Raw genomic sequence first — 25,434 nt, forward strand, 5'->3', positions numbered from 1 at the left:
TTTACAGGACTTTATGTCAGTACTTTCCATACTATACAAGTACTATTCCAAGGCTGGAAATGCAGCACGGTGGAAAATTATGTAGGGGACTTCAGAGGAACCTGAACATGGAGCCTGGGGTGTGCAGGCTTCTAATCTTGACGTAGCCATAACCTCCATGTCTCTGAAGGGCATCCTCTGACATTTGCCAAGTCCATTGGCAGTGCTGAGAATCAGTGCCATGCTCGCTCTACCATCAGTCTAAGGAGTCATGGACCACTAAAGCCTAAAAAGTGATCTAAACCCAGCAGTCCCACTACACAGATATGGAATCGAATCCAAGGGATCACTCAGGGGGGTCATTAGTACTGCATGCTGTTACTAACCAAAAGAAAAAGACTAAAATCAGGGACCCTGGTTTACCAATTCTGAGACTTTTTAACTTTACTCTGCTAGTTTGTACTTGCATGTTTTTTGCCTATTTTGCCCATTTTCCAACTAGAAGTACTAATAGTTTTACATATGAGCCACATCTTAATAAGCTCCTCAAGCAGCTCTGATTAGCACTTAAGAGTACAACTGGTCTACCTCTTAGTTAACAAAGTGGGACTTCTTCACCACGAGCCAGAGCAGTGGTCTTTAACCTTCCTATTGCTGTGATCCTTTAATACAGTTCCTCATGTTGTAGTGACCACCAACCATAAAATTATTTTTGTTGCTACTTCATAACTGTATTTTGCTACTGTTGTGAATCATAATGTAAATATTTGATATGCAAGATATTTGATACATAACCCCTGTAAAAGGGCCATTTGGCCCCCAAAGGTTGCAAACCATAGGTTAAGAATTGTGGAATTAGAGGAACAATCTCTGATCAGGAGTTTAAAAGCATTTTTTAAAAAAAAGTATTAGGAACAGAATCCACAGTGTTTCCTTGGAAATTGTGTGGGTTTTCATGTTACAGTGAATTCTCATAAGCAATGAGTTGAACCCGTGTACACCTGGTAGGCATGGCCATCCTATAAACAGGATACTGTGTAGCTGGTACTCACCATAGTTGCTTGGGATCAGTCCTGTTCTGCCTTTGCATGTCCCTTTCCACCAGCTGGTATCACTCTGCCAAGAAAGCAGGGGAGTGAGAATGTAATTGTGGCTGAAACTATTTGGGTCCCCAAGTCCTCACTTGGGTCCTCATTGAACGGTATCCTTACACCCTTGCCATCTGGGTCCATGTCCCTTATCAAAAACCTAAGAACAGCAGCACCTCCCACTCACATCAGGTATACATCGTTCATCTTCAATCAGACAAACCAGAGTATGTGAGAAAAGGGGAAGAAGGTGTTAGCTTAGACTACAGCTAAAGGGTTTAGATGGCCAGACTTTAACATCTCTCCTATGATATACTTTTATGGTTTGCCACATTTTCTAAATTTTCTTCTTGTTTTAGCTTCACTTTTGCATAACTTTTATCCTAGAGAAGCTCATGCCTACACAGCAGCAGAGAGAACAATGTGGTAACACTTCCTAAGTGCATGGCTCATTGCTGTGGCCAATACTACCCACCATCCGTCATGCTTTCCACTCTGGGATTACCAGGGTTAGTGATAAATAGTGTATTTTTTACTCTGCAGAATCAGAACATGTATCTGAAAGATAGATAATTTTTTTCAAAAGCAACTGTGATACCATTACCACAGTTTCAAACTTTTCCCCAATGATTCCTTAACATCATCAAATAACTAAGTCAATTCTCAAAATTCCCAATGGCCCACAGCTTGAGATTTCAAATACGGACCACAGAGTACACTAATTTCCCTTTTATATCACCCTTAATTTACAGGTATCTCTGCCATTCTTCTCTTTGTTAGTTTTTTGTTGTTGTTGTCTATTAGCTCTCAAGATATATGCATATGCATATATATACATAAATTTGAAGAAACGATTAATTTCTTCTGTAGACATTGAAACAGTCTGGATTTGGCCTGTTGTAAATGTATGCTATTGTTAAACACATACCTCTTTTCCATGCATTGTCCCTGAGCTGCTACTGAGTTCTAAAAGCTCAGGCAGACTCTGGCACACATTTTTAGGAAGGCTATTGCATGGGTGGTACTGATTTCCCCACTCTGGAAACACGGAAGGCAAGGCAGCCTCTGGAGTAATGCAGCTGCTGTCAATCACAGGGTTTTTTTCTCATTTAAATAAGTAGCATAGCTCTTTAAAGAGTAACTTTCCCTTACCAATTCTCAGATCATTCAAGACAAAGTTCAGGAAGAAAAGAGAATTAGTGCTGACTCCTTCCCTTAGCAGCTGAATAAACACCCTCACTCCTGAACAGTGCTTCACTGTAACAATGAGATCTGTTTTCAGGTAACATTAGGGAACTATAAACTTAAAATAGTAAGTATTTTGATCCTTGAGGGTTGTTACCCTGATTGATGCTCAAAGTGCCCCATCTCACAGCAGGGCATCCTGCTCTCCTTGTCATTCCAGTATGGTGGCCCTTGCAGTCTTCTGAAGCTGCCTTCTACTCCAGTCACAAGATATTCAGTTCATCCTGGACATTTAATGAACAAGAGCTGGCACTAGCCATTTCTCAAAGGGGCCTTGTTCCTTTCAATGAGAGTAATATATTATTACTGGGTTGTCCATTTTTCTAAGGCCCTCTTCACAGATAAAAGATGATCTTTTTTCCAGTTCAAATGAAGGACTTCTGTGTTTCTCCTTCATTTTACTGGCTGACACCTGCACATCCTCCTCCCATGCTGAGAACCCACAATGGACACCAGCGACCTAGTGACACAGCTGCCCTCAAACGTAAGCCTCAAACACACAGAAGCACTGTAGCATTTGAAAGGCAAGATGGGCACTATTTATTTGTTTACTTATGTATTTATTTGTTGGCATTCTGTTTCATTTGATATAGTCACTAGAGGTGTTTAGTCAGATTGCAAGTCTTATGGAGAGAAAATACTTCCCCTCTGCGTGGCTGAGCTAACTGCCAGAGTATGATTAAAGTTATCATCTGACTCATTTTGTTCTTAATTTTTAGGGAATGCTTTTAATTATTTAATTTTACAGCCATATAAATGTTTGTATGCTTCCAAAGTCAAATCTTCAAAACAAATTATAATTTTTTAAATATTTATTTATTATATATATAGTGTTCTGGGCACCAGATCTCATTATAGATGGGTGTGAGCCATCATGTGGTTGCTGGGAATTGAACTCAGGACCTCCGGAACAGCAGTCAGTTCTCTTAACCTCTGAGCCATCTCTCCAGCACCAACAAATTATAATTTTAAAACATCTATTTTTCCTTCCTTCAAATAGAGAAAACTAATTTTTAAGTAATATTTTCCAACTTTTTCTTTATTTTCAATGTCAGAAAATAGAAGCATAGCTGTTCCTCACCCTTCCTTAGTTAAGTGAAGCATAATATACGCAATTTTATCTAGCTGTATTCCACTTGAATCACATCAGAACAGTATGTGAAAGATATTTCTTTGTACGGCTGCAGAATTCCATCTGTGGCCACAATGAAACTTATTCAACTATTTCCTAGTGATGAAAAAACAATTACTGCCAATGACATGTGACTATAAATGTGTCCAAAAGCGAGCCTGCATACATATCTCTCTGTAAATACATACTTAAAATAATAATATTATTTTACAATTCACAATATTATGGCTACATCGAACAGTGGAGCCCTATGTTGCTATATCTCTAGTATGCATGTAGCAGTACAGAACATTAGCTGGGCTTACCATGTCAGTGATGTAGATAATATCGCCTTCTTCAAAGTACAGTTCATCTGGCTAGAAGGAAAAAACAAACATTAACTCCGTGCGATTTTTCCTATCTTAGAATACAGTGATTTCTTTCATTTTTAAAATTTAAATCCCAAAGTATTCTTTTTCTTTCTTTCTTTTCTTCTGTTTTGGTTTTTTAAAGACAGAGTTTCTCCGTGTAGCGTTAGAGCTTGTCCTGTAACTCTCTGTAGACCAGGCTGGCCTCGAACTCATAGAGATCCACCTGCCTCTGCCTCCCGAGTGTTGAGATTAAAAGGATGCAACACCACCACCCAGCTACAATATTACTTCTGTATTAACATCAACAATAAATTATGCAACAAAATATTAGAGTAAATTAATACTTGAATTCTAAAGCTGGATTTGTCCCATGATGAATGTTTTCAAAGAATTGTTTCACGAGAGTTTCTAACACCTTTTATATCCTTTTATCACAAAGCAAAGGATGTTCCCTCTTAAAAGTTATGGTAGATGATATACATAGATACATACATACATACACATGCATATATAACATGTATGATATACACACATGCACATATATATGCATGTATGTATGCATGTATCTACTTACACATGTGGATAAATGTCCAAAATCAAGACTATAAAAACATTAATACTTATATTTGCTTATTTTCAGAAAACTATTACCTGGTCTTTATGCTAAGAATGAGTGTTTATCATACATGAGTAATACATACTATATATTAATCGTATATTAATATATAATTCAGCTTTGACAGCCTAAAGAGCTAAAATACAAGAAGCCATGCAGACACTAGCAGCTCCAGGTGCTAACTTCATAGCTAATACCTTCACACTGGCCTGACCATAAGTGCCCTGCAAACTCTCTGAAGAAAGCTAGCACTTGGTTCACACATCTCATTTCTGCCAGCAGTCCAATGCCCACTGAAAAAGAATCTCAGATACTGACAGAGGTTAAAAAACACCAAGTACAGACACAGGAAGAAATGATGATTATGCGCAAATTATGAACAGGGATTTTTCAAATTTGTTGCTATTACCAAGTATACTTTATAATACTTGTAGGAAAATATCTAGAGAAAAAAAGGACTTTTTATTTCTGCCTATTCCACATGTGGAAAAATTATACTAGTGAAACAAATTATTTTGCCCATTCATCCCCCCAAGTGCTTGCCTCCTCTCAGGGGCAGACTGGGATGAGGACATATGACTCTGCCCTATGACGGACTGCAATTCAAAGCTGATCCACACACACCATTCTAATTGCCGATTTCCCCTGAATATAGACAAAGACTGTTAGCAACTGCATCATGCTTGAAGCAACCGCAATATGAAATCAGATGAAAGATTTGCCATATATAAAACTTAGTGACTGGTGACTGATGATGTCCCCCACACGACTGGCTTCCTTGAAAGGCAACTTCCTAGTACATTTACTGCCTTTACACTTTGATTTACAGCACAAGTTACACAAAACTAGTTAAACCCACTGGACCTGAGGAAGTGCACTGTAACGTCACTTGAAATAATATTCAGGAGCAGAGAAACAAAAGACCTCTGAGATTTTCGTCTAGGCATTGTTTCGAAGACGGATGACCAATAATGCTTTCGATAGGCCGCAGACACAGAAAGTGATTAGACGGACAGCTTCCTTTAACACGCGCTGCAAACGGGATCCTCTGAGGACACTTAAGCGAGTCCCACATTCATCAACACAGCACAGCACTGAACACAGAGGCCATCTCGGAGCATTAAGGCGGCGTTTTATCGTCTCTCCTTAGAAAGTGCCAAGGCATGGGAATGGTGTGTCTGCTGTGTGTGTGCGGGGGTGGGGGAGGGGGACCTGCAGCTACGTCGATGCTGGCTGCACTTCCTGGAGTTCTCTACGGGTCAGAGGTGCCCATTCCACATTAGAGATGGCCGAGGCCATGTCTGCGCTTGCGCCGTTTTTGTCCATCCACTCACAGGTCACAATAGCCCTCTTCTATCGGCGCCCTGCAGGAGTCAAGGAGCTGCCTTTCCCTCTCGCTTTAGTCGCCTTCAAAACCCAGTTCTGCCTAAATTCCCATCTTTAGTAAGATCACTCACCCATGAAACAAACAAAAATATGAAAAAAAATCTCTGCCAAAAAAAAAAAAGCCTAAAATACACAACAGGCCTGAGTGTACATATATGTAACACATCAAATCTCTAATTATTACTTCTCTGTATGTACTGAGTACTGAGCTGGGAAATGAGAAGTGGCCACTTCTTGGGCACAGGGTTTTACTCTGGGGTGATGGAAACATGTTGGAACCTGGTAAAGGAAGTGGGTGCTCACCGTGGCAACTGTATTAATCCCAGAACTCATTGTTGGCTTTAAAATGGTTAATTTTATGTTGTGTGAGTTTTACCTCCATTTTTAAAACAAAGTCAAAACTCTCAGCATCTTTTAGGTAATTCTCCTATTTTGTGGCTTGGCGAAGGGCATCTTAGGAAAATGCCACCAAGCTGAGTCATCTGACGACGTCACAGTGCTGACTCAGCTTTAAGTGGACCGCAGCTGCTTGAAAGGGGAACTGCACCTCCCTACCCCAACCCCCACACCCAGTCAGGTTTGCTGATCAAATGAGGCAACAATCAGCAGCCGCTCAGTCAGGGAGAAAAAGGTCTGGCTGTTTTATAAGTGTGCTGGGTTTGGGTTTTTTTGTTTGTTTGAGACAGGTTTTTACCATACAGGCCTAGCTGTCATGGAACTCGCTCTGTAGACCAGGCTGGCCTTCACCTCAGAGATCTGCCCACCTCTGCCTCCTGGGATTAAAGGCATGCTCCACCACTGCCCAGCCATTTTATTAGTTTTACGGTTTATTCTCCTGTAATAGCTCTCAAGTACAATACTACCTACACACTATCTTCTTCCGAAAAAACAAAATAAAGGGGTGGGTATTCCGAGCCTGGATAAGGGGTGGTTCATGCAATTCTTGACACTGCTGGGGACCATACAGTCAAGAAGGTAACATTACAGCTTGAAATCAGACATTTCAGACCACTTAATGTAAACTGTTCAAGGACGATTCTACTTTTACATTCCTGGCTTCGTATTCAGAGAGGAGAAATGGAAAGCGGTGACCCAATGATGCCATGAGCATCATTACATCAGCTTGTTCTCTGGGTTTTAGCCACATTCTCTCACCTCTCCTTGAAGAATGACAAAGTATTAGAACAAAGAAGTGAGCTACAGTGGTTACTCGTGCCTTTGGTCCCAGCACTCAGGAAGCTAAGGCAGGAGGGTTGCTCTAAGCTTAAGGCCGGCCTGGGCTGCAGAGAGAGACATTGTCTCAAGTAAAGCAAAAGCAAAAGCAAAAAAGCAATGACTGGTGCCACAGTTCCAACTGTAAATTTTTTATTAGTACCGATTACAAATGTACATTCTCATTCCTATATATTATGGGCCACAGAGTCCCAAGCCAGTAATTTTACTGGTTTATGCAAATATATGTCTTTTTTTAAAGCTTAGAAAAACTGTGATATGCTTCTGAATTTTTTTTGGATTTAAAAATACAAAAATTAATCAAAAGTAAAATAAAATTTCTATGAATGTTTTCATTTATTATTTTATAATAGTTACTCATGTGTCATACACTGGTCAGGGCCTTTGCAAATAGTAATTCAACCCTCTCCAACAATCCTAAGGAGTAGGGCCATTTTGTATTGCCGGATTAAAGATGAGATTGTCACACAGCACGTGGTATTCAGACTGTGAAGCCCCAACTTCCACGTCCAGCTTTTGTTTCCTCTCACAGAGACATCACACATCGCCATTGCTGGTCATCACAGTCTCACAGCCTAGTTCAGTGACGGTTGCTATGGAAAACATTCCTCATCCTGACTCCTCGTTAATGCAGGACAGCAATGTCGAAAACAGTTCTCTTCCCATGCAAAGTACGCTGGACCTCGCTGGAGCCTTGCAAAGACCTACTAAGCAGAACTGGATCCTAAGCATCTCTATTTAGCAAGCAGATAGAGAAAGGCTGAAGATCCCGGAGGGGAGGGTGGCTGGGATCCTATCTCAGCCTTGGGATCCCCATTCTGGACCTCCCTCTTACATTATAACCTAGAGCAGCCTGGCAAGCCTTGTATGACCAAGCAGTCCACCTGGTCTCCTTCAGAAACCCACACTCCTCCTCCAGCACACTCCCTGTCAGTATGCTTTTTCACACTGGCCCAGCCAGTCCGGGCAGGTGTGTCTGTGTGACATTTCATCCAAATGGGGGCTGGGGAGAGTTAGAATCACAGGAGGCTGGGTGACGCCAGAAATACCTGTCCTTGAAACAAGATAGATAGTTAGGAACCGCACTGCTTGCTCTACCCTTGACACATTACCAAAACTAGAGCTGGCTGCCATTCTCACTGTCTCGGGGGTTGTAAGTTGCTAAAGGCAGAACCATCATTTGCTAGCCCGTTGTATATGCGAGCAAAGAGCTCCTAGCTTCCAGCTCATCCTTCAGTATTTCCAGGCCACAACGCTTTAAGTTGATAGTTGGTGTGCTACAAACAATTATACGGTACAAGCTCAGCCTACTATGCCTATAGTACACTGTATATGTGGTGTGCCAAGCATACAGTGTGAGAGAACTTGGAGACCTGTGGCCTCAGTATACTGAGCGATGTGTTCAGAATGTGGAGCTTGTGGTGCTGTGCACTCAGCTATATTTTCACTGTATTCTGTAGTGTGCTGTGAATTAGTGGGCTGGGTATAAGGTGTGCTACACACTCGGTAGTGCTGTGTCCAGGATACGCTTAGTGACTGCATGCTGAGTACATGGTGTGCTGTGCATGTGGTCCACTCAATGTGCTGTGCTGTGTGTCCTTGTGTCATGGTGTGTGCAGCATTATCCAAGAGACAGGGTCACATACTCACAAAAGTAAATTAATGTCTGGGAGGATATTCAATGTTTAATAACAGGTAAAACGAGGCCTGTCTGAGCTGGTGGTCTCCTGCTCACTAGATAAGATGCTTCAGTATCTAGACTGACAGAAGGGAGAACACGAAGGACTGGGGATGACAGGATGTGGAATGGCCATCAGGACCAGCATATGAAAAATTATAGCCACATTTTAAAGAGAGAATACTTTTAAAATTACCTAATGAATTAAGTATTTCTCCTGTATATTCATTAATAACTAAGAACTTAAGAAATAGCACAGAGAAACTTTCTCCAGAGAAGAAATGGAGATAAATTAGCAATCAGTATATCAAACAAAGAAAAGATATTTGTAAATGTCTATCAATATAGCAACCAGTACTCGGTAGCAATAGCGACTCCTACAGCTGCTGCCGCCTTTGCATTATCAGGGTTCTCTCTAAAAACAACAGAGACAAAGGTGAAGTCATCTCCAGGTCACAAACAGCGAAAGAGGCAGGACAAACCAGAAAGCCTAGCACGGGCTCTGAACCTGGGTTCTGCTCCCCAGATGGGACCCGCCTGAACAGTACTGTGCCTGAGCAGGTCGCAGTAAAAAGCACCCACTCCTTGTGGGAGTACTCAGCGCAGTACTCATGGAGGGGCTAACAGTTCATATGGGCATAGAAGGGGCAACACCAGGGGTCCAGAGAGGCGCAGAGATGGGGTCTCTGAGTCCTCTGGGTGACACAAGGAGGAGGAGGGGCAGGGGCCAGGGGCATGGGGAACAAGAGCTACACGGCAGAGGGCCATACAGTGCAATACAGATGTGCAGCAGACAGAGGACCAAAGCCACACACTGGAAACATTAACCTAGCAGGGAAGCTTGAGTCATCCTGGAAGTGAGGAAAAGCAGAAGGTCTGGAGGAGCCACACAGCTGGAGGAGGCCAGTGAGAAAGAACAACAGGACCAGCTAAGGACACCTGGGGAGAGCAGCACAAGTGTCAGGAGTCACTGCAGCCTCTACCCTCAGGGAAAACAGGCCTCATTCTACAGGAAGCCTGTGTGGCCTCCTGCTTGCTTGGTCTGGAAGGGCAACTGACAATGCTGTGAGCTCTCCTCCACAATTATCGTCCTTGAGTGCTCCTGATCCCATCAGAGATATCCCAAAGATGACTCTCTGGGCTCAGGCCACTACCTGTCATGCCTTCTGAACTTCCTCCCCAATCCTGGGCTCACCTCAAAGTGTGACTGTCCTCAGAGACGGGGCCTTTTTTTTATTTTTTTTTTTTTGAGACAAAATTTCTCTGTGTAGCCCTGTCCAGAAACTCATCTGCAGACAGGCTGGCCTCGAAATCTACCTGCCTCCACCTCTGCTTCCCAAGTACTGGGATTAAAGGCGTGCGGCACCATCTCCTAGCCAAAGACGGTCTTTATTGAGATGATGAAGATACAATGAAGGCTTCAAGGTAGACCCTAACCCAACCCAACTGGCATCCATGAAGAGACTGGAACACCGACACATTCAGGGACAGGCCACATGAGGACACGGGGAGAAGGTGACTGACTATAAGTCACTGTGACAGGCCTCAGAAGAAACCAGCCCTGCTGTCAACTCAATCTGGGGCCTCTGGCTTCCAGGATTATGAGGAATTGTATGTCTTTGGCTAAAATTTCAGGTCTGTGCTTCTGTTGCAGCAGCCCCCTCCATACACGTTCTGCCCACTTCCTGGGGTGAGAGAAACAGCCCTTTCTGTCTAGAAGCCTGGCATCTCTGAAGTCTGGGAAAGTCTATTTGAGTAGTATGCAGACTTGGGCTATTAGTCTCCAGCTGCTGATCACCAAGTGATGGACCTCAAATAGGAACCTTCTGTCAGGACTGCAGGGCAGCTGTAGAGTGAGCAGTACTCCCATGTTCAAATAAGGAGCTGGGTAGAGGTTTAAAACATGGCAGATTGCGGTCTTCCGCAGGCCCTGGCCTGGCAGCGTGAATCAGCACTCTGAGTGGGAGACACAGCCAAATGATGCCGATGTATGGAGAAACTATGGATGTACGGAGGGTGATCCAGTGTCCTTTCTGTTGCTAGAACACTGACCAAATGCAGCTGAGTGAAGGGAATAGCTGATGTGGCTTACACTTTTATCACTGAGAAAAACCATCAGGACAGGAACCCATGCAGGAGCCCTGAGAAACCATGGAGGAATGGCGCTTGCCGGCTCCCTCACGCTTAGCTAGCTTTCTTATATGTCACTGAGCTGTGGCTGCACTCTACGCAAAGCTCATCCAGTGTATGACACAAAACGGGCTCACTAACCATGAGTGGGTGGGTGGACACCTGGATTCACAGAGAAAAGTGCATACAGAAGAGATGAAAGGATAATATAATAAATAATAAAAGAAGGTTCTGAAGAGGTGTGAGGTGGAGGGTCAAGGAGAGGATGAGGAAGGTTGGTGTGTGAGCAAAGCTAAGACTGGAGTCTCTGTAGTTTAGATATTTCTGTATGCAGGCCACTTGGTGACTTGAAAACAGATGTCCCCACACACAAGGAGAGAAGCATGTGAGGGAGTCTCTGACCTCCAAACCCGGACATGAGAATCAACCTGAGGCTTATTAGCTCCACTGGCTGGGGGAGAGTTGTGGGGAGGGACTGAACACTCATCCTGTGGATTATAGACAGCACGGCAGAAAGTACAGGCTACTCAGGCCAGAACAGGTGTCTAAATAAAGTCACCTTAGGTTGCTGTGTTAATTTCACAGTTTACATCAGAGTACTTACAGTCCTGGGTTCAAACGTATACAGCGCTCTGAAGACTTTAACTTGCCCTGAAAGAAAGAAAGAAAAGAAAACTGATCAATTCTCTTATTTCTAACTTTATTCTAAGTTGTTATTGATTTTCCCCCATTAGAATTCCCAAATTAAAAGTCTATTTCAGACTGTTACTTTAGAGCAGTGGTCCTCAAACTTTCTAATGCTGTGACCCTCATATTGCAGTGACCCCCCCAGCCATAAAATTATTTTTGTTGTTACTTCATTACTGATTTTCCTACTGTTATGGATCATAATGCAAATATCTGTGTTTTCCAATGGTCTTAGGTGACCTGTGATAGGGTTGTCTGATCCCCCAAAGGGGTCACGACCCACAGCTGAGAACCACTGCTTTAGAGGCAGTACCTTTTCCCCATAGGATGCATCTTTAAAATGCTTAGCACATGAAAGCAACAGTAACCACGAGTCTTTGGGGGACAGCCTTGTTTGACAGGAATTACAGATTTGCACTGCATCTCTGCCTATGAAGACACAGTTCTAACAGTAATGTCAAACTTAAAAATAAAAAGTCGAGGGGTTGACGGGACTGGAGAGATGGCTGAGCAGTTATGACCACTTGTCTCCCTTCCAGAAGATTCAGTACAGATGCCATGCAGGCAGCTCACAACTGCCTACAACTCCATTCCAGGGGACCTAACACCCCCTTGTCTATACAGGAACCTGCATACATGCAGCATATATCTGCACATGGACAAATAAATGAATAGTAAAATGAACAGTAAAAATAATCTTAAAGATAATTAAATAGGTTAGGTATGGTAGTGCACACCAGCAATCTAGGCATTTCAGGAGACAGAGGCTGGCAGATCTCTTTGAGTTTGAGGTCAGCCTGGTCTACATAACAAGTTCCAGGTCACCCAGAGCTACACAGAAAGACTCTGCCTCAAGAAATAAGAAAAGAGAGAGAGAGAGAGAGAGAGAGAGAGAGAGAGAGAGAGAGAAAGTTGAACATCTTAACAAAAAAAAATTAAGAACAACACAAATGTGTTTAAAATTTTGAAATCTATCCATTAGGATCTTATATTCTCCAAAAGAACAGAAAAGTGGAGGAAAAGGAAAGAACCATGTAAGAGCAATATCACCCCTCCACCCCACACGCTCCCCAGCACTCTGTATCATTTACACTGGCCCCGTCCGTCTGAGGGAATGGGTCCAAATTCTTCAGTTTCCCAGCATCTACTAGATAGTACACATAGTATAACGTTAAGTTCAAGTTCACAAAATTAATACAAATTAATACGCTGTATAGTACAGGGTCTACAGCAAACAATGAAGTGCGTTTTATAAAATAAGTAGGTTAAGAAAGAGATCAAGATAGGAGAACTATCTATTTAAATCAGTGGTTCTCAACCTTCTTAATACAACAATCCTTTAATATAGTTCTTCATGTTGTGGTAACCACCCAACCACAAAATCATTTTTGGTGCTACTTCATAAGTATAAGTTTTGCTCAATTGCAATATGAGTATCTCTGTTTTCTGATGGTCTTGGGTGACCCCTGGAAAAGGGTGGTTGAACCACTAAAGGGGTTGTGACCCACCCTCTGACTGACAAGTTGATGACACTTCAGTTCATGTTCTGGAAGATCCTTTAGAGACAGTATCCAAACCAAGTCTGTCATTCAAAACTGGCCTCCAAGGTAGATAAGGTAGCTTGTTTCAGAATGGATATTTTTATCTCACACTTTTTTGTTGGTATTTGAACATATTTTATAATAAATAACATAAGGCAATATAGATACTATTTGTAACTCCATGCATGCTTACTGGGAGAATTAAAAGTGTCTTTGTTGAATACAATGTGGTAGGATGAAGATCTAACTTTGATGTTTCCTCAACAGACTTCCTGGTGCACAGCACAGGGACCTGTAAACAAGAGGCTCTGAGAAGCCGGGAGGTGGTGGCGCACACATTTAATCCCAGCACTCGGGAGGCAGAGACAGATGGATCTCTGTGAGTTCAAGGTCAGCCTGATCTACAGAGTTTCAGGACAGGGTCCAACACTACAGAGAAGCTCTGTCTCAACCCCCGCCCCCCCCCCCCGCAAAAAAAAAAAAAAAAGAAAAAAGAAAAAGAGGTTCTGAGAAATCCCTGCCAGAGTGCGGGGAAAAGGCAAATGCTGAAGCCAGAGCTCTGACAGTCGGCAAATAAGTAGCTGCAGCATGAGAACACTGTCCAGTGTAACCCACACAGCCACAGAAAAGCTGTTGGTGCTAGGCACATGGAGACACTGAGCACGTAAAATGTGCTGTGTGACGAAGAGACTGAGTTTTAATATCATTTTGTTTTAATGAAGTTAAACGACCACACATGGCTGGTGACCAGCATACTGAAGGAAGATGTGAGACTAGAGAAAACAAGAATGAGTCTATGTCCAATAAGAGGGAACTATGTTAAGTCACTCCTATTTGTCAGCATGATAAAATCATTAAAAGACAAAGCCACCAGTTAGGAAGTCAATCTGCATGCCCATCAATTGGTGTGTTTACTGATGAAGAAAATAGAAGGGTTAGAGACGTGGCTCAGTCAGTAGATTGCCTGCCTCGAAAACATGAGCATGGATCTATCCCTAGAACACATCTAAAAAAGCTGGGGGTGGGGGCTTCTTTCTGTAATCTCAGTACAGTAGTACACAAAAGGAAGAGCCAGGCAGATTTCTGGAGCTAACAGACTAGCCAGCCTAGCCTAAACTGGAAGCTCCAAGTTCAGTGAGAGAGCCTGTCTCAAAATACAGAACAGAGAGCAACTGAGGAAAAAACCCGGTGTTGACCACTGGCCCCCACAGGGACCTGAATGCACAGGTCACACACAGACCTTGGACATCCGCACCATTTATGGGGCCCTTCACATTCTGAATTACATTGCTGTTTACATTTATTTCACTAATGTATGTAACATTTACACAGTGTGAAAACAGCAACCATACTCCTTTCAAGCAGGGGAGGAAAGCATTCTTTACTCTAAGCATCCAACCACGGAAGAGCAGCTCAGATTCTCAAGTGACTTAACGTGTCTACCTGAAAACTCCTGTCAAGTGTAGCGGCTCACACCTGTAACTACAGCACTCAGAGGCAGGACTGGCATGAGTATGAGACCATCCTGGGTACATGTGCAGTTAAGATCCAGGTCGGCCTGTGCCACAGAGTGAAGCCCTGTCTAAAAAAAACACAGGGCTCGGGGGAGGAGCTGCCAGAGAAAGTTTTCTGCAGAGCTGATTGTTCTCAGACGATGGAAATTAGTTATCTCAGTTACTTCAAACTTTCCAAACAGCAAGGAAGCAGTCCATTGTGATCAGCATCAACAACAGAACTTTCTAGTTCCTTACAGATAATGGCAAGGATGAACGATGTGGATAATCTTGGAAACAAGATACAATGACAACTTTAAGGGGCTCAGATAAAACTCAATAAAAAATTGAAGAACCTGTAAGTAAACACACAGTAAGCGACTGAACCACTAATTTGCATAACTGAGCTCTTTCTATTTTGATGCATGCTAAACAACAATTACCCTAATACACAACCCAGCATTGCATCTGTGAGATCCAGAAGATGCTTTAACACCGGCCACCATTTACTGCTTCTTACTGGGGTATTAGCCTTTTGTAGATCCCTTTTGCTCCATGTTCTAAAATATCAGGGAAAACTGAGTCAAGTAGAAATGAATGAAAGAATGTAAGAGAAACATCCAGAGGCTGAGGAATCATGAAATCAGTAGATTGTTCAGGGCAAAGGGAACTGAATATTTTGTTGTTAGAACAATTAATACTAATATGTAATCCTCTGGTCCTTCTGACATTGAGTTAACTCTGGGCATTATTTCACAGATGGACTTCAGGCTTATAGCAGAGTCTAGGGGAAAAAATCTAAGCACGGCTTTTTGCTGCCATCCTGACAGACATCCAACAACAGTCATAGCAACAGACCAAGGGCACACACTGGTCAATTCCAAATTTACTCAAGGAAGGCAAATGTCAGAGAGCCGTGCCACTGTACATACAGCACATGCTCTCTTGGGCTCGCTGTGCACCATTTTCTCACGCAAGCATGGTTACATAGAACAGGGAGGCCTGGGAGTTGAGAGACTGTGGAAATGGCCTCAGGTTGGGACTCATCAGAGCGAAGGACCCAAAAAAGACCCAACACAACCTCCATCTTAAACATGGGCTGCGTCTGGGATGACCCAGCAGCATCTGAATGGCGGTGCGGGACATCTCCCAGTCCCTGAGTTAAAAAGTTCTACTCACCACCACTGGCCTCGGCCACCGGCCACCGTTTCTGAGGTCTCATTTTCCAGCCTTGCCCTTCCCTTTTCTCACTAACTCCCTGCTGCCTCTAGAGAAGAGGAGACCAGCAGCAGCCAACTGCTGCCTCTTCCTCTGAAGGAAGACTGGCTCAGACTTCAAACTGTGAAGGTCAAGGTGAAAGCAGGAGGGGAGGGGATCTGGTCCTCCACTGGCAGGAGAAAGGAAGTGTGGGCTGCTCCAGTGTTTATCTTTGCACCTCTGGAACAACACTTAGATGACTTCGGATTTGCTAAAAACATTTAATCTATCTTGTTAGTGAGGGGCTGGTGGAGCTTCACATTAACTATTCACAGAAGTGTATTCAACTGGCATAAACATACACAAAAGAGTGAAAACAGAGTTACCCCATAAAACTTGTCCTATAAGACAATAAAAATAATGATAAAAAAGCCAAGTGTCAGGTGTGAGTTAATTCTTTTGGAGTTGTTGGCTAGTGTCATTGCTAGGGTTTCTATAAATGAAATAAAACACTATAAGCATAAGCAACTTGGAGATGAGGGTTTATTTCTATGTGCTTCACATTACAGTCCTTCACGGAAGGCACTCTGGGCAGGAACTTGGAGGCAGGACCCGATGCAGAGCCTGTGGAGGAATGCTGCTTACTGGTTTGCTCTCCAGCACTTGCTCAGCCTTTCTTACAGCTCCCAGAACCAACAGTCCAGGGGTGGCACCATCCATAGTGAGCTAATTGGACCCTCTCACATCAGTCAAGAAAACATACCAGAGTCTTGCCCACAGGCCACTCTCTGGTGGGTGAATTTCCTCAATTAATGTTCCCTCTTCCCACGTGACTCCGGTTTGTGTCAAGTTGACATAAAACTAGCCAGCATAGCCAGTGAGGTCCCTTAGGCCCACAAATATTACAAGCTTTCGTCAATACTCTACATCCAGAATATGGTGGAAAGACCTTATTACTTAACACACCACATGCTTAAGTCGTAAAACATTGAGAAAGCAAGCTGTGATATCTTGGCAAAAAAATAAATAAATAAATAAAAATCTGGCTTACAGACTGCCCCTGTCCTAAGAACTTGCCTAAGGTTAAAAAAGTGATGGATTAATTTCCTTGGGTATGGTTATTATTGGTAACTTTTACATAGCACAAAATGAGAAAAGAGCAAGTAGGGCAAAACATGCAGTTTAGAAAGAAAAAGAAATCAGGAAGTTAGAGGCTTGAAGCTGTAATTGTTAGAAATTAGAGGGGCCTACTCTGCACTGGGACAAAAGGAGGGTGCCCTCAGGGCAAGATCCCACTGGCTAAACTTCCAACCTGCAGTGGAGAGCCTCACAGCAACTAAATAAACACTCCACTACTAACTGATTCAAGGGGTGTGGCATCCATCCCACACTGGCAGCTCAACTTGGCAGTGTAGTTCATGTCTACTTGACACTGGCTTCACAGGCATGAAAGTTGCAAGAATGAAGGGGTTGTGCATTCTTCCTCCATGGTTTTAGAGAGTTGCTGAGGTCAGTCAGGGTGTAACAAGGGAGTCTTCCGCATGAGGCCCTGAGAAGGCAAGAGGCTGTGAAAAGCCATTGTGTGAAGCTGTCAAGGAAAGCCTGAGTTGCAGAGGACAAACCATGATGCTGAAGATGCCAGAGCCAATGAAATAGGGCTATACAGGGAACAGAATCAGAGAGGGGGGGGGGGTTGGGGGGGGAGGAGAGAGAGACAGAGGCAGTGGTTTTAGGCAGCAAAGCTGGAAGGGCAGAGGCTCTTATCTAAGTCCTTTAAGATTAAAGTAGCAGACGTTGGATATGGAGCTGCAGGATTTGATATTTGCCCTGCTGGGTTCTGGTCTTGCTTTGGTTCAGTATTTCTTCACTCTGCCACATTCCTTCTTTCTGAAATGGTAATAAAAATTCTGTGCTATCATACATTGGAAGTGTATAATTTGCTGTTTAATTTTACATGGGGGTTACAATTAAGAGATTGCTGAGAGACTCAGTGTTAAGGAATAGTAAAAACTACAGAAACTTTTCAAGTTGGGCTAAGTGCATTTTGAATTATGGTATGACCCTAAGCTTTCGGGGGCCAGGGAACTGAATATGGGGGTTTATGGTGGTTTGAGTGAGAATGGCCCCCACAGTTTCAGGCATTCAATTCCTTGGTTACTGGTTGGTGGAGCTGTTTATGGAAACTTAGGACATGTAGTCTTGTCAGAAGTACATCACTGAGGAGTAGGCACTGTGATTATAAACAACTGGCCAGCTTGCTACCTGCTCCATGCTGTGATCAAGGCTGTGAGCTCGCAGCTTCCCACTCCAGCTGCCATGCTTCCCTCACTTACTAGCCCCAGGAACCATAAGCCCACAGAAGCTCTTCCTCCTCCCCAGGGTGTGGAGGAGGTGCCTGGGTCACACTATTTTGTCACAGGAACAGAAAACACAGTGGGGGATGTTGTGGGATATTTGATCATACTATAACACTCCTAAACCGTGCTAACAAAGTTAACTTTGAGTCAGGAGGCAGAGTCAGTGACTAGCTGACCAGAATTAGCCACAGTGATACTGAAGTCAGACAGGAAGGAGCGTGAGGGACTTGGAATTCCTGCACTCTCTTTGATCTGTGACCTGTGGAGAGTGGAGGTACTGGCTGGTCAGAAAGGAAGGTCAGCTAGTCGCTCCTCCTCTGCTTATTTGATCTATCAGGTTTTCACCCCAATATCTGACTCTCAAATTTTTATTGGTAATAGAACAATTTGGCAAAACACAACCGGGGGAAACTGCTAACAAAGGTTCAGAGGCTATACATGGGGACTGGCAAGGGACAGACAGGAAGCCTTTGTTCCTTCCACTCAATCATGCTGGGAATTTAAGACTTCTCTAAAAGCAAGTTTGGAATTCCAGGATATTTGAAATTGTGAATGTTCAGATTAGGGATGTTCAACCACTAAAACTCTTATAGGTATAAAACAAACAAAACAAAACAACCAAGCATTCTGATTAAGGGATGCCCACGCAGAAATTTTTACCATGTTAATAAAAACACAGATTGCCTAATAAGTTAACACTTAAATTCTCAAAGTGCTGGAAGGAATTGGTCAAAGTAACTGTTCAGCAACAGCATTAATCCATTTCCCACAATTCTTAACATAACACTGACATTTTATATAGCAGCTCTGGAACCCTGACTAATCCATATAGCAAAAGAACAAAATTAGAAAACTCTTTCTCCTACACAAGAAAATCATCACATGCCAAAATGACCTGTCCTTGTTATCTCACCATTCCCAGAGCAAGTGAGTCTCATTTTAAAACCACAGGTTAGAAACCATTAGTAGATTGAGAAACAAAATGAGCAGCTTTAAAACTTAAATAAGGCCACATAGGGTGGCATGGGACTGTTACCCTTCAGGAAACTGAGGTAGAATAATTCAGTGCCGCCTAGGCCACCCAGTGAGATGTTTGAAAAAAAAATAACAAAAGATTAACTAGATCAGAAAAGATGAGAGCTGAAATAATGATTTTGTGAAATGTTTGCCTCACTGGGGATGGATGAAGGCCTAAATAGATATTTTAGAATTTATCAAATACAGATTTTAGTGTACTGGTAGCAAGCAAACAAGTGTTTAAATTAATATTTGCCAAAAGTAAATGTCATTCATCTACACAGAATGAAATACTGTAACATAATATAAAATAGGAAACTATTAAATTATGATTATTAACTTATTAGACAATCTAGAAGACTCCTTTCAATTTTTTCACTCATCTATAATATGTATATGTACCTATGTGTGTCTGTACAATGGAAGCATGTGCTTCTGTCTGTGAAAGCAGGCATAATCAGAGAATGAGGCCAGGCCTTCCAGGAAGGGTCTCCTGTTTCTCTAGTGTGTACTCTAGGATGGCTAGCCTGAGGGCTTCTGGGAATTCTGTCTGACCTTCCACCTCCTGCAGGAGTGTTACGTTACAGATGCTCACACCACATGTGTAGCCTTTGCCTGGATTCTTGGAACTGAAGCTCAAATTCTCGGTCTTGACAAATACTCTATCCACTGAGCCATCTACCAGCCATATTTTCAGAATTTCATATGAAAGGTCAGCAACCATAAATTCTCCACAGCAGGAGTCTAGTCCAGGGGGACTTTTATAAAGCTACACCCACCACCACACACACCAGCCCATCACAGCAGCTCTGCTCACACAGCTACTGCCCCCACGACAAGGATGCCGGTGTGATAGTAAGCCTCGGTTCTTATGAAGCAGAAGCTGAGAGCAGCGAGTACCCTCTCACCACCTGGACTTAACTAGATGATGATCCCACAAAGATTATTAGCAAACAGGCTAGCTCAATAATAATTCTCAACCTGTACGTATCGTTTTCACTCTTAAATGATCTGGGGGCTTAAAATCCATGGATTCACAATCATTGTTAATTATTATAACATTAAGATAATAGTAAACCCAAATACCATGCCTTGTTTGATTACTGGTGAGTGTACCAAAATGAGGTATGGGGGTTTCTTCTACCATCTACAAGGCATATTTAAGCAGATGTCTTTGTATGTGGGTCATGTCAGCTGGCCAGTTGGTCAAAGTTGAGAGGCAGGTTCTAAAAGAAGCACAAGGCTAGGATGAACTTCTTATACTACTACACTCCTGAGTGTGTGGGATGTGTACATGTGTATATGTGCATGTATGGATGCATGTTTCTATGTATTTTTATGAACTAGACCATAAAGAAAATATGTCTTACTAGAAGTCAAGATGACAGACAACCCTAGAAGTCCCACTACAGGCGATCTGCTGGAGCTCTACAAGGAATGTGAACTATCTCCTCAATGTTGCTTTAGTTTAAAGACTCGGCTATGCATTAGAAGCACAATATTCTCCCTCTCCTCAAAAGCAAATAGTATAACCAATTTTAGAGTTCTTAAAAGAAAGTCATTTGACCAAAAATAAATTAGAGAAAACATAAATTTAGTACATAGATTTATTTTTCACGTTTTCCTAAGAGAATAAAAAAAAAAAACCTCTTATACTTTGTGGACACATTAGAAAGTGCCACACCTTAGAATATTGATATTCTTGGATAAGTGAAAGCTTTAATATGTTTTCTACCAATCACTGGTATTATATCATCCATGCATGATCAAACAGAAGGGTTGTTTTTGTTGGTTTTAGATTTGCTTTCTTTTTGATTAGGCATACTTTACATCTGTGTGTGGGTATATGCATGTGAGCACAGGGGCCCTAGGGAGGGAGAAAGGGGCATCAGATCCCCTGAGGCTAGAGTTACAGTCACAGCTGTCCCCACAGAATGCTTAGAATTGAACCTGAGTCCCGTGCAAGAGCAGCAAGCACTCTTAGCTGCTGAGCCATCTCTCCAGCCCCTGAAACAGGATGTTTTCTGCTCAGAAACGAAACAGAGGAGTCTAAGGGACGGGATCCAAGAGCTACAGCCATCATTCCGCTCCTGAGGTGAAAGGAAACAGCTGTGCTCTGTGGGCCAACACGGGCCTCCCTGGGGCTTTGTGGACTCCCACGCCCATAAATGGAAGAGCATCTCAGAACACGTTTCTTGGCTTGATTTCCATGTGTATCAGTCCACAAAATCCTGCTGCTTCAAAACTAAAAAGAGGCAGAAAAGCAGAGTGATTTGAGGCACAGGACTGTCCCAGAGCTGTGGCGGTGTAGAAAAATCTAACTGGACACATTTCTTCCCACACCCTCACCTTGGATTAAAGCAAATCAACAGAAAAGTCAAGGAACACTGTGTTCCTCTTAGCCCATCACTACCCCATCTCTGCCTGCTATCCCTTATGCAATCCAGAAAGGGGCGGGAAGACAGAAGAATTTGCAACGTGTCTTGATTTCAGGGGCAGGAGTGGCGGGTTCCTTACAAACAGTGGCCAGTGTGTTTCCTGACAAGAGAGTTCTGTTTATTAACAGTGTGCCTTTCCCGTCCATTTTTTTTTCTCATCTGCTTCTACTCTGCAGTACCTCTCAGCAACCTCAGTTACTTTTAGTTCTTGAAAGATCATACATGCTGGTTACTTTTATGTCTTCTCCATATGACATAAATGTCAAAAAAAAAAAGGACCTAAAATTCCAAACGACAAGTTCTTTGATGACTATGCCCTGGGTAACTAAATATCAGAGAAAGGGGACAATGATTGTTGAACACTCCTCAATAGTTTAGGAAAACAGGAGGAAAAGAGGAAGAAATGATGTCAGCCTTGAGACTGTTTGGACCACCTTCTACAAATGGTAGAAGCCAAGTGACTGACAGCGGACAGCATGACCCACGACCTAAGAAAAGCTTCACAGTTTTAAACAGTATGTCCCAATGCATAAAAATGATCTGAGTTCAGTGACCAGAAGTGAAGATATATCACTGATCAGAACACAGCTGTTCGCTCGCATTCTGTCTGGTCCACGCTCTCGCGACATGCGGAATCACTACAGATGTCATGCAGCCCACCAAGCCTGAAATACTTAGAATCTGCCCCTTATCCCACGGTCCCTTCTGAAAGTAACAAGTTAGATAGAGACGTATTATGACAGAGCAAGGGGAGCTGCAGCCCACGTGCTCTACAATGACCCCAAGTGAGGCTGGGCCCAGCTTCCTCCAATATGAGCCCATTAGCTGGGCAAATGACTCTACATATCCAAGACCAGAGAGAAGAAGTTCCCCAACACTAAAGCCATTCATTGAAAACTAAATGACTCTGTTATCCCAGGTATTTAGAAGGTTTAAGCCGGATGAATGATCACATATTCACAGTCACCAGCAGACAGCTGAGTGAGGCCAGGACAGCTTGTTTCAAAAGCAAAGGGAAGGCTAGAGACGTGACTCAGTGGCAGAGCACCTGTCCCATATGCAAAAGCCCCACGATCCGGAATGTTTGAAATATACAGCTTTGGGGGAATAAACTTAAAGTTTGCTATCATGTAAGAGACTGGCTGTATTGTACATTCAATTAGCTATGTAAAGCAAGATATGCATAAAGAAAGACTACAAGAAAACACAAAATGCTATTTCCTTTGAGAACAGTCATGTTTACTTCCTTTATGTTATGAACGGCTGGAGTGACTAGGAATAAGAAAATATGTTCCTTATTAATGTCCAGTTGAAGGGCAACTTGGAAGTCATGTGTAATTATCAGGATCAACTAATAGGGGTCCCCTTTGTTCCCTATTCTCCCTGAAATAGTCATGCAAAGAAATGTCAGGCAGACAAACCCCTACACTGGCAAAACACTCACATACACAGGTGAACACTGAAATCAGCACAGGCGACGTCTTGAGTTAGAATGACAACGTAAGGTACCTATGCAAAGGGAGGGAAAGGAAAAAAAGTCCCAGAACAAAGACCATTGGGAGTATTCAGGGGCTGCAGGGCAGGAAGTGCATTCCGGGACATCCACCAGATCAGTGTGCTCAAGGCAAAGCGTGGAAAAAAAAAGGATGAGAGATCAAGCTTGGGGCATGAACATGTGCTAGGGCTCTCTCAAGCTCAGAGGCAGGCGGAGGGGTGTTTGGACTTATTTTATTTATTTCTTTTAGTTGTTTTTCCATACTGTTTCTAATGGCTGGGAACTGCATATAAATCCCACATAATCAAAGAAGGCAGACATAACCTATGTATGCACTCTCTCACGTGCTTGAAAATAGAGTTCACAGGAAATGCATACACACACACATACACACATACCCGTGCATACATATGTGCACACATTTTCATAAAACTAAGGACTTTATTAAACAACAACTTTGCTTTCAGGGATTCACTCCAGTGTCTTTGTTCCTATCCCCCCCACCACCACCTCCCCCACCCCCCAGGATCCACACCTCTTTCTGTAGACTAGTCATAACTGATTACAGACATTCTGTCCTACTACTGGGAGGTCTGTAATTGGAAACAACAGGTCGGATCATTTCATGTGTTAATGTGTGGAACCAGTGGTTAGAAGTTTGTGAAAAGAACAAAGCAGCAGCAACAAAACAAGACTTCAGATTTAAGTATATCGAACACTAGCGTCAATAAAACTCTCTTAGACTTAGCTCCCACAGGCACACCCTAGCAAGACAATGTGCGCTGAGAAATATGTTCAGTGTATACAAACCTGAGAAATGTGTTGAGAATATATGGACTCTTGAAACCTGGCAGGGAAACAAGGGTTTGTAGTGTGGGCGAGACAGGAAGAATCATTAGGAGTCAAAATATAGCCCCAACTACATGGCCAAATCTGTAGCAGAAAATTAATACTCAAACTCTGGTGTAACAAAACAAGACTTGGGTGTGTTTGAAACGGAAAAAAATAATGAGAAAAAGAAGAAAAAAATCAACAAATAACACCTTTGAAAACTGAGCCCTTCCTCTTCCTTTTTTTTTTTTTTTTATTGAGCTCTACATTTTTCTCTGCTTCCCTCCCTGCCCCTCCCCTACCCCAAGGTCCCCATTCTCCCAATTTACTAGGAGATCTTGTCTTTTTCTACTTTCTAGTTCCCATGTAGATTAGATCTATATAAGCCTCTCTTAGTGTCCTCATTGTTGTCTAAGTTCTCTGGGATTGTGGTTTGTAGGCTGGTTTTCTTTGCTTTATGTTTAAAAACCACCTGTGAGTGAGTACATGTGATAATTGTCTTTCTGAGTCTGGGATACCTCACTCAAAATAATGTTTTCTAGCTCCATCCATTTTCCTGTAAAATTCAAGATGTCATTATTTTTTCTGCTGTGTAGAAATCCATTGTGTAAATGTACTCCTTCCTCTTCTAAGAACAAAAAGATTTTATTTTTTTCTCTGCAGCACATCAAAGCGATCACAAAGACCCTGTATCAAGAAGTCAGGCTTGACAGCAAAGTCACACAATACTTAGGAGGCAGAGGCAGGGGGACTGCAAATTCAAGGCCAGGCTAGGCCAGCCTAAGCAACTTAGTGAGGACTTCTGTCCCAAAATAAAAAGATGGCTGAAGATATGGCTTCATATCTTCATATAAGGGCAGTGTTGTGAGGCCCTTGGTCTAGTCCCCAGTTGTTGTTGGCTTTTTTTTGTCGGGGGGGGGGTGGAAAGGCACAGCCAGTGGTAAGGGGCTCAAAAATGAGGAAACAGGTTTAGAGAAATTGGCAAGATTTCTATCTGCAAGAAACCAGCAAGGTGTCCAGAGCAGTCCTGCCACTGATGCCTGGCTTCCAGCTGGAGACTGCAACCCTGGCTAAATCTCAAGCCCAGCAACGTGACTTCAGAGGTCTGTACCACACCTGTCACAGGAGGGACAAGCACAGATGGTGGCCCTGGAAATATGGCACTAAAATATGCTTCTACTGCCACTCCATTCCAGGGCCTGATCTGGAGTCTCCATCTCTTCAACCCTGGCCACTAAGCAGCAGACAGACAGTGGGTGGTGGGCCCTGGTCCTCACAGCTGAGACAAACTGTGACATGAACTGTGAACTTTACAGAGACAAAGGGTTTAACAGAAATAAGGGGGTCTGGAAAGCACCAATAAGTCCAAGAGGCTCTCACCGGGACAGAGGTGCCCTTTGCAGGGTGAAAGGGTGTTTCCCCAAACCACTGCAGTTTAGGAAGAAGGAAGAGGGAGCAGAGGCCTCTAGAACATCCTTGAAGAATAGGACCAGTTAAACTAAATATGTGGTTTTCTGGAGTCACAATTAGAACAGGGTAAA

The 25,434-nt window shown here is 42.9% G+C and overlaps 1 protein-coding gene across 1 annotated transcript in view; it reads right to left on the reverse strand.

Annotated features, from left to right (window-relative positions):
• The window catches only part of Ostf1 (osteoclast stimulating factor 1), a 47,779-nt gene that overhangs the window by 12,220 nt on the left and 10,125 nt on the right, over positions 1 to 25,434 (reverse strand). The window contains exons 2-4 of the mRNA XM_038349216.2: positions 11,442 to 11,488; positions 3,750 to 3,800; positions 1,032 to 1,095 (exon numbers count right to left, since the gene is read on the reverse strand). Coding sequence (XP_038205144.1) covers positions 1,032 to 1,095; positions 3,750 to 3,800; positions 11,442 to 11,488 — 162 coding nt within the window. The remainder of the gene's footprint in view (positions 1 to 1,031; positions 1,096 to 3,749; positions 3,801 to 11,441; positions 11,489 to 25,434) is intronic.

Source organism: Arvicola amphibius, chromosome 1 (assembly GCF_903992535.2).
Source record: "Arvicola amphibius chromosome 1, mArvAmp1.2, whole genome shotgun sequence".
NCBI lineage: Eukaryota > Metazoa > Chordata > Mammalia > Rodentia > Cricetidae > Arvicola > Arvicola amphibius.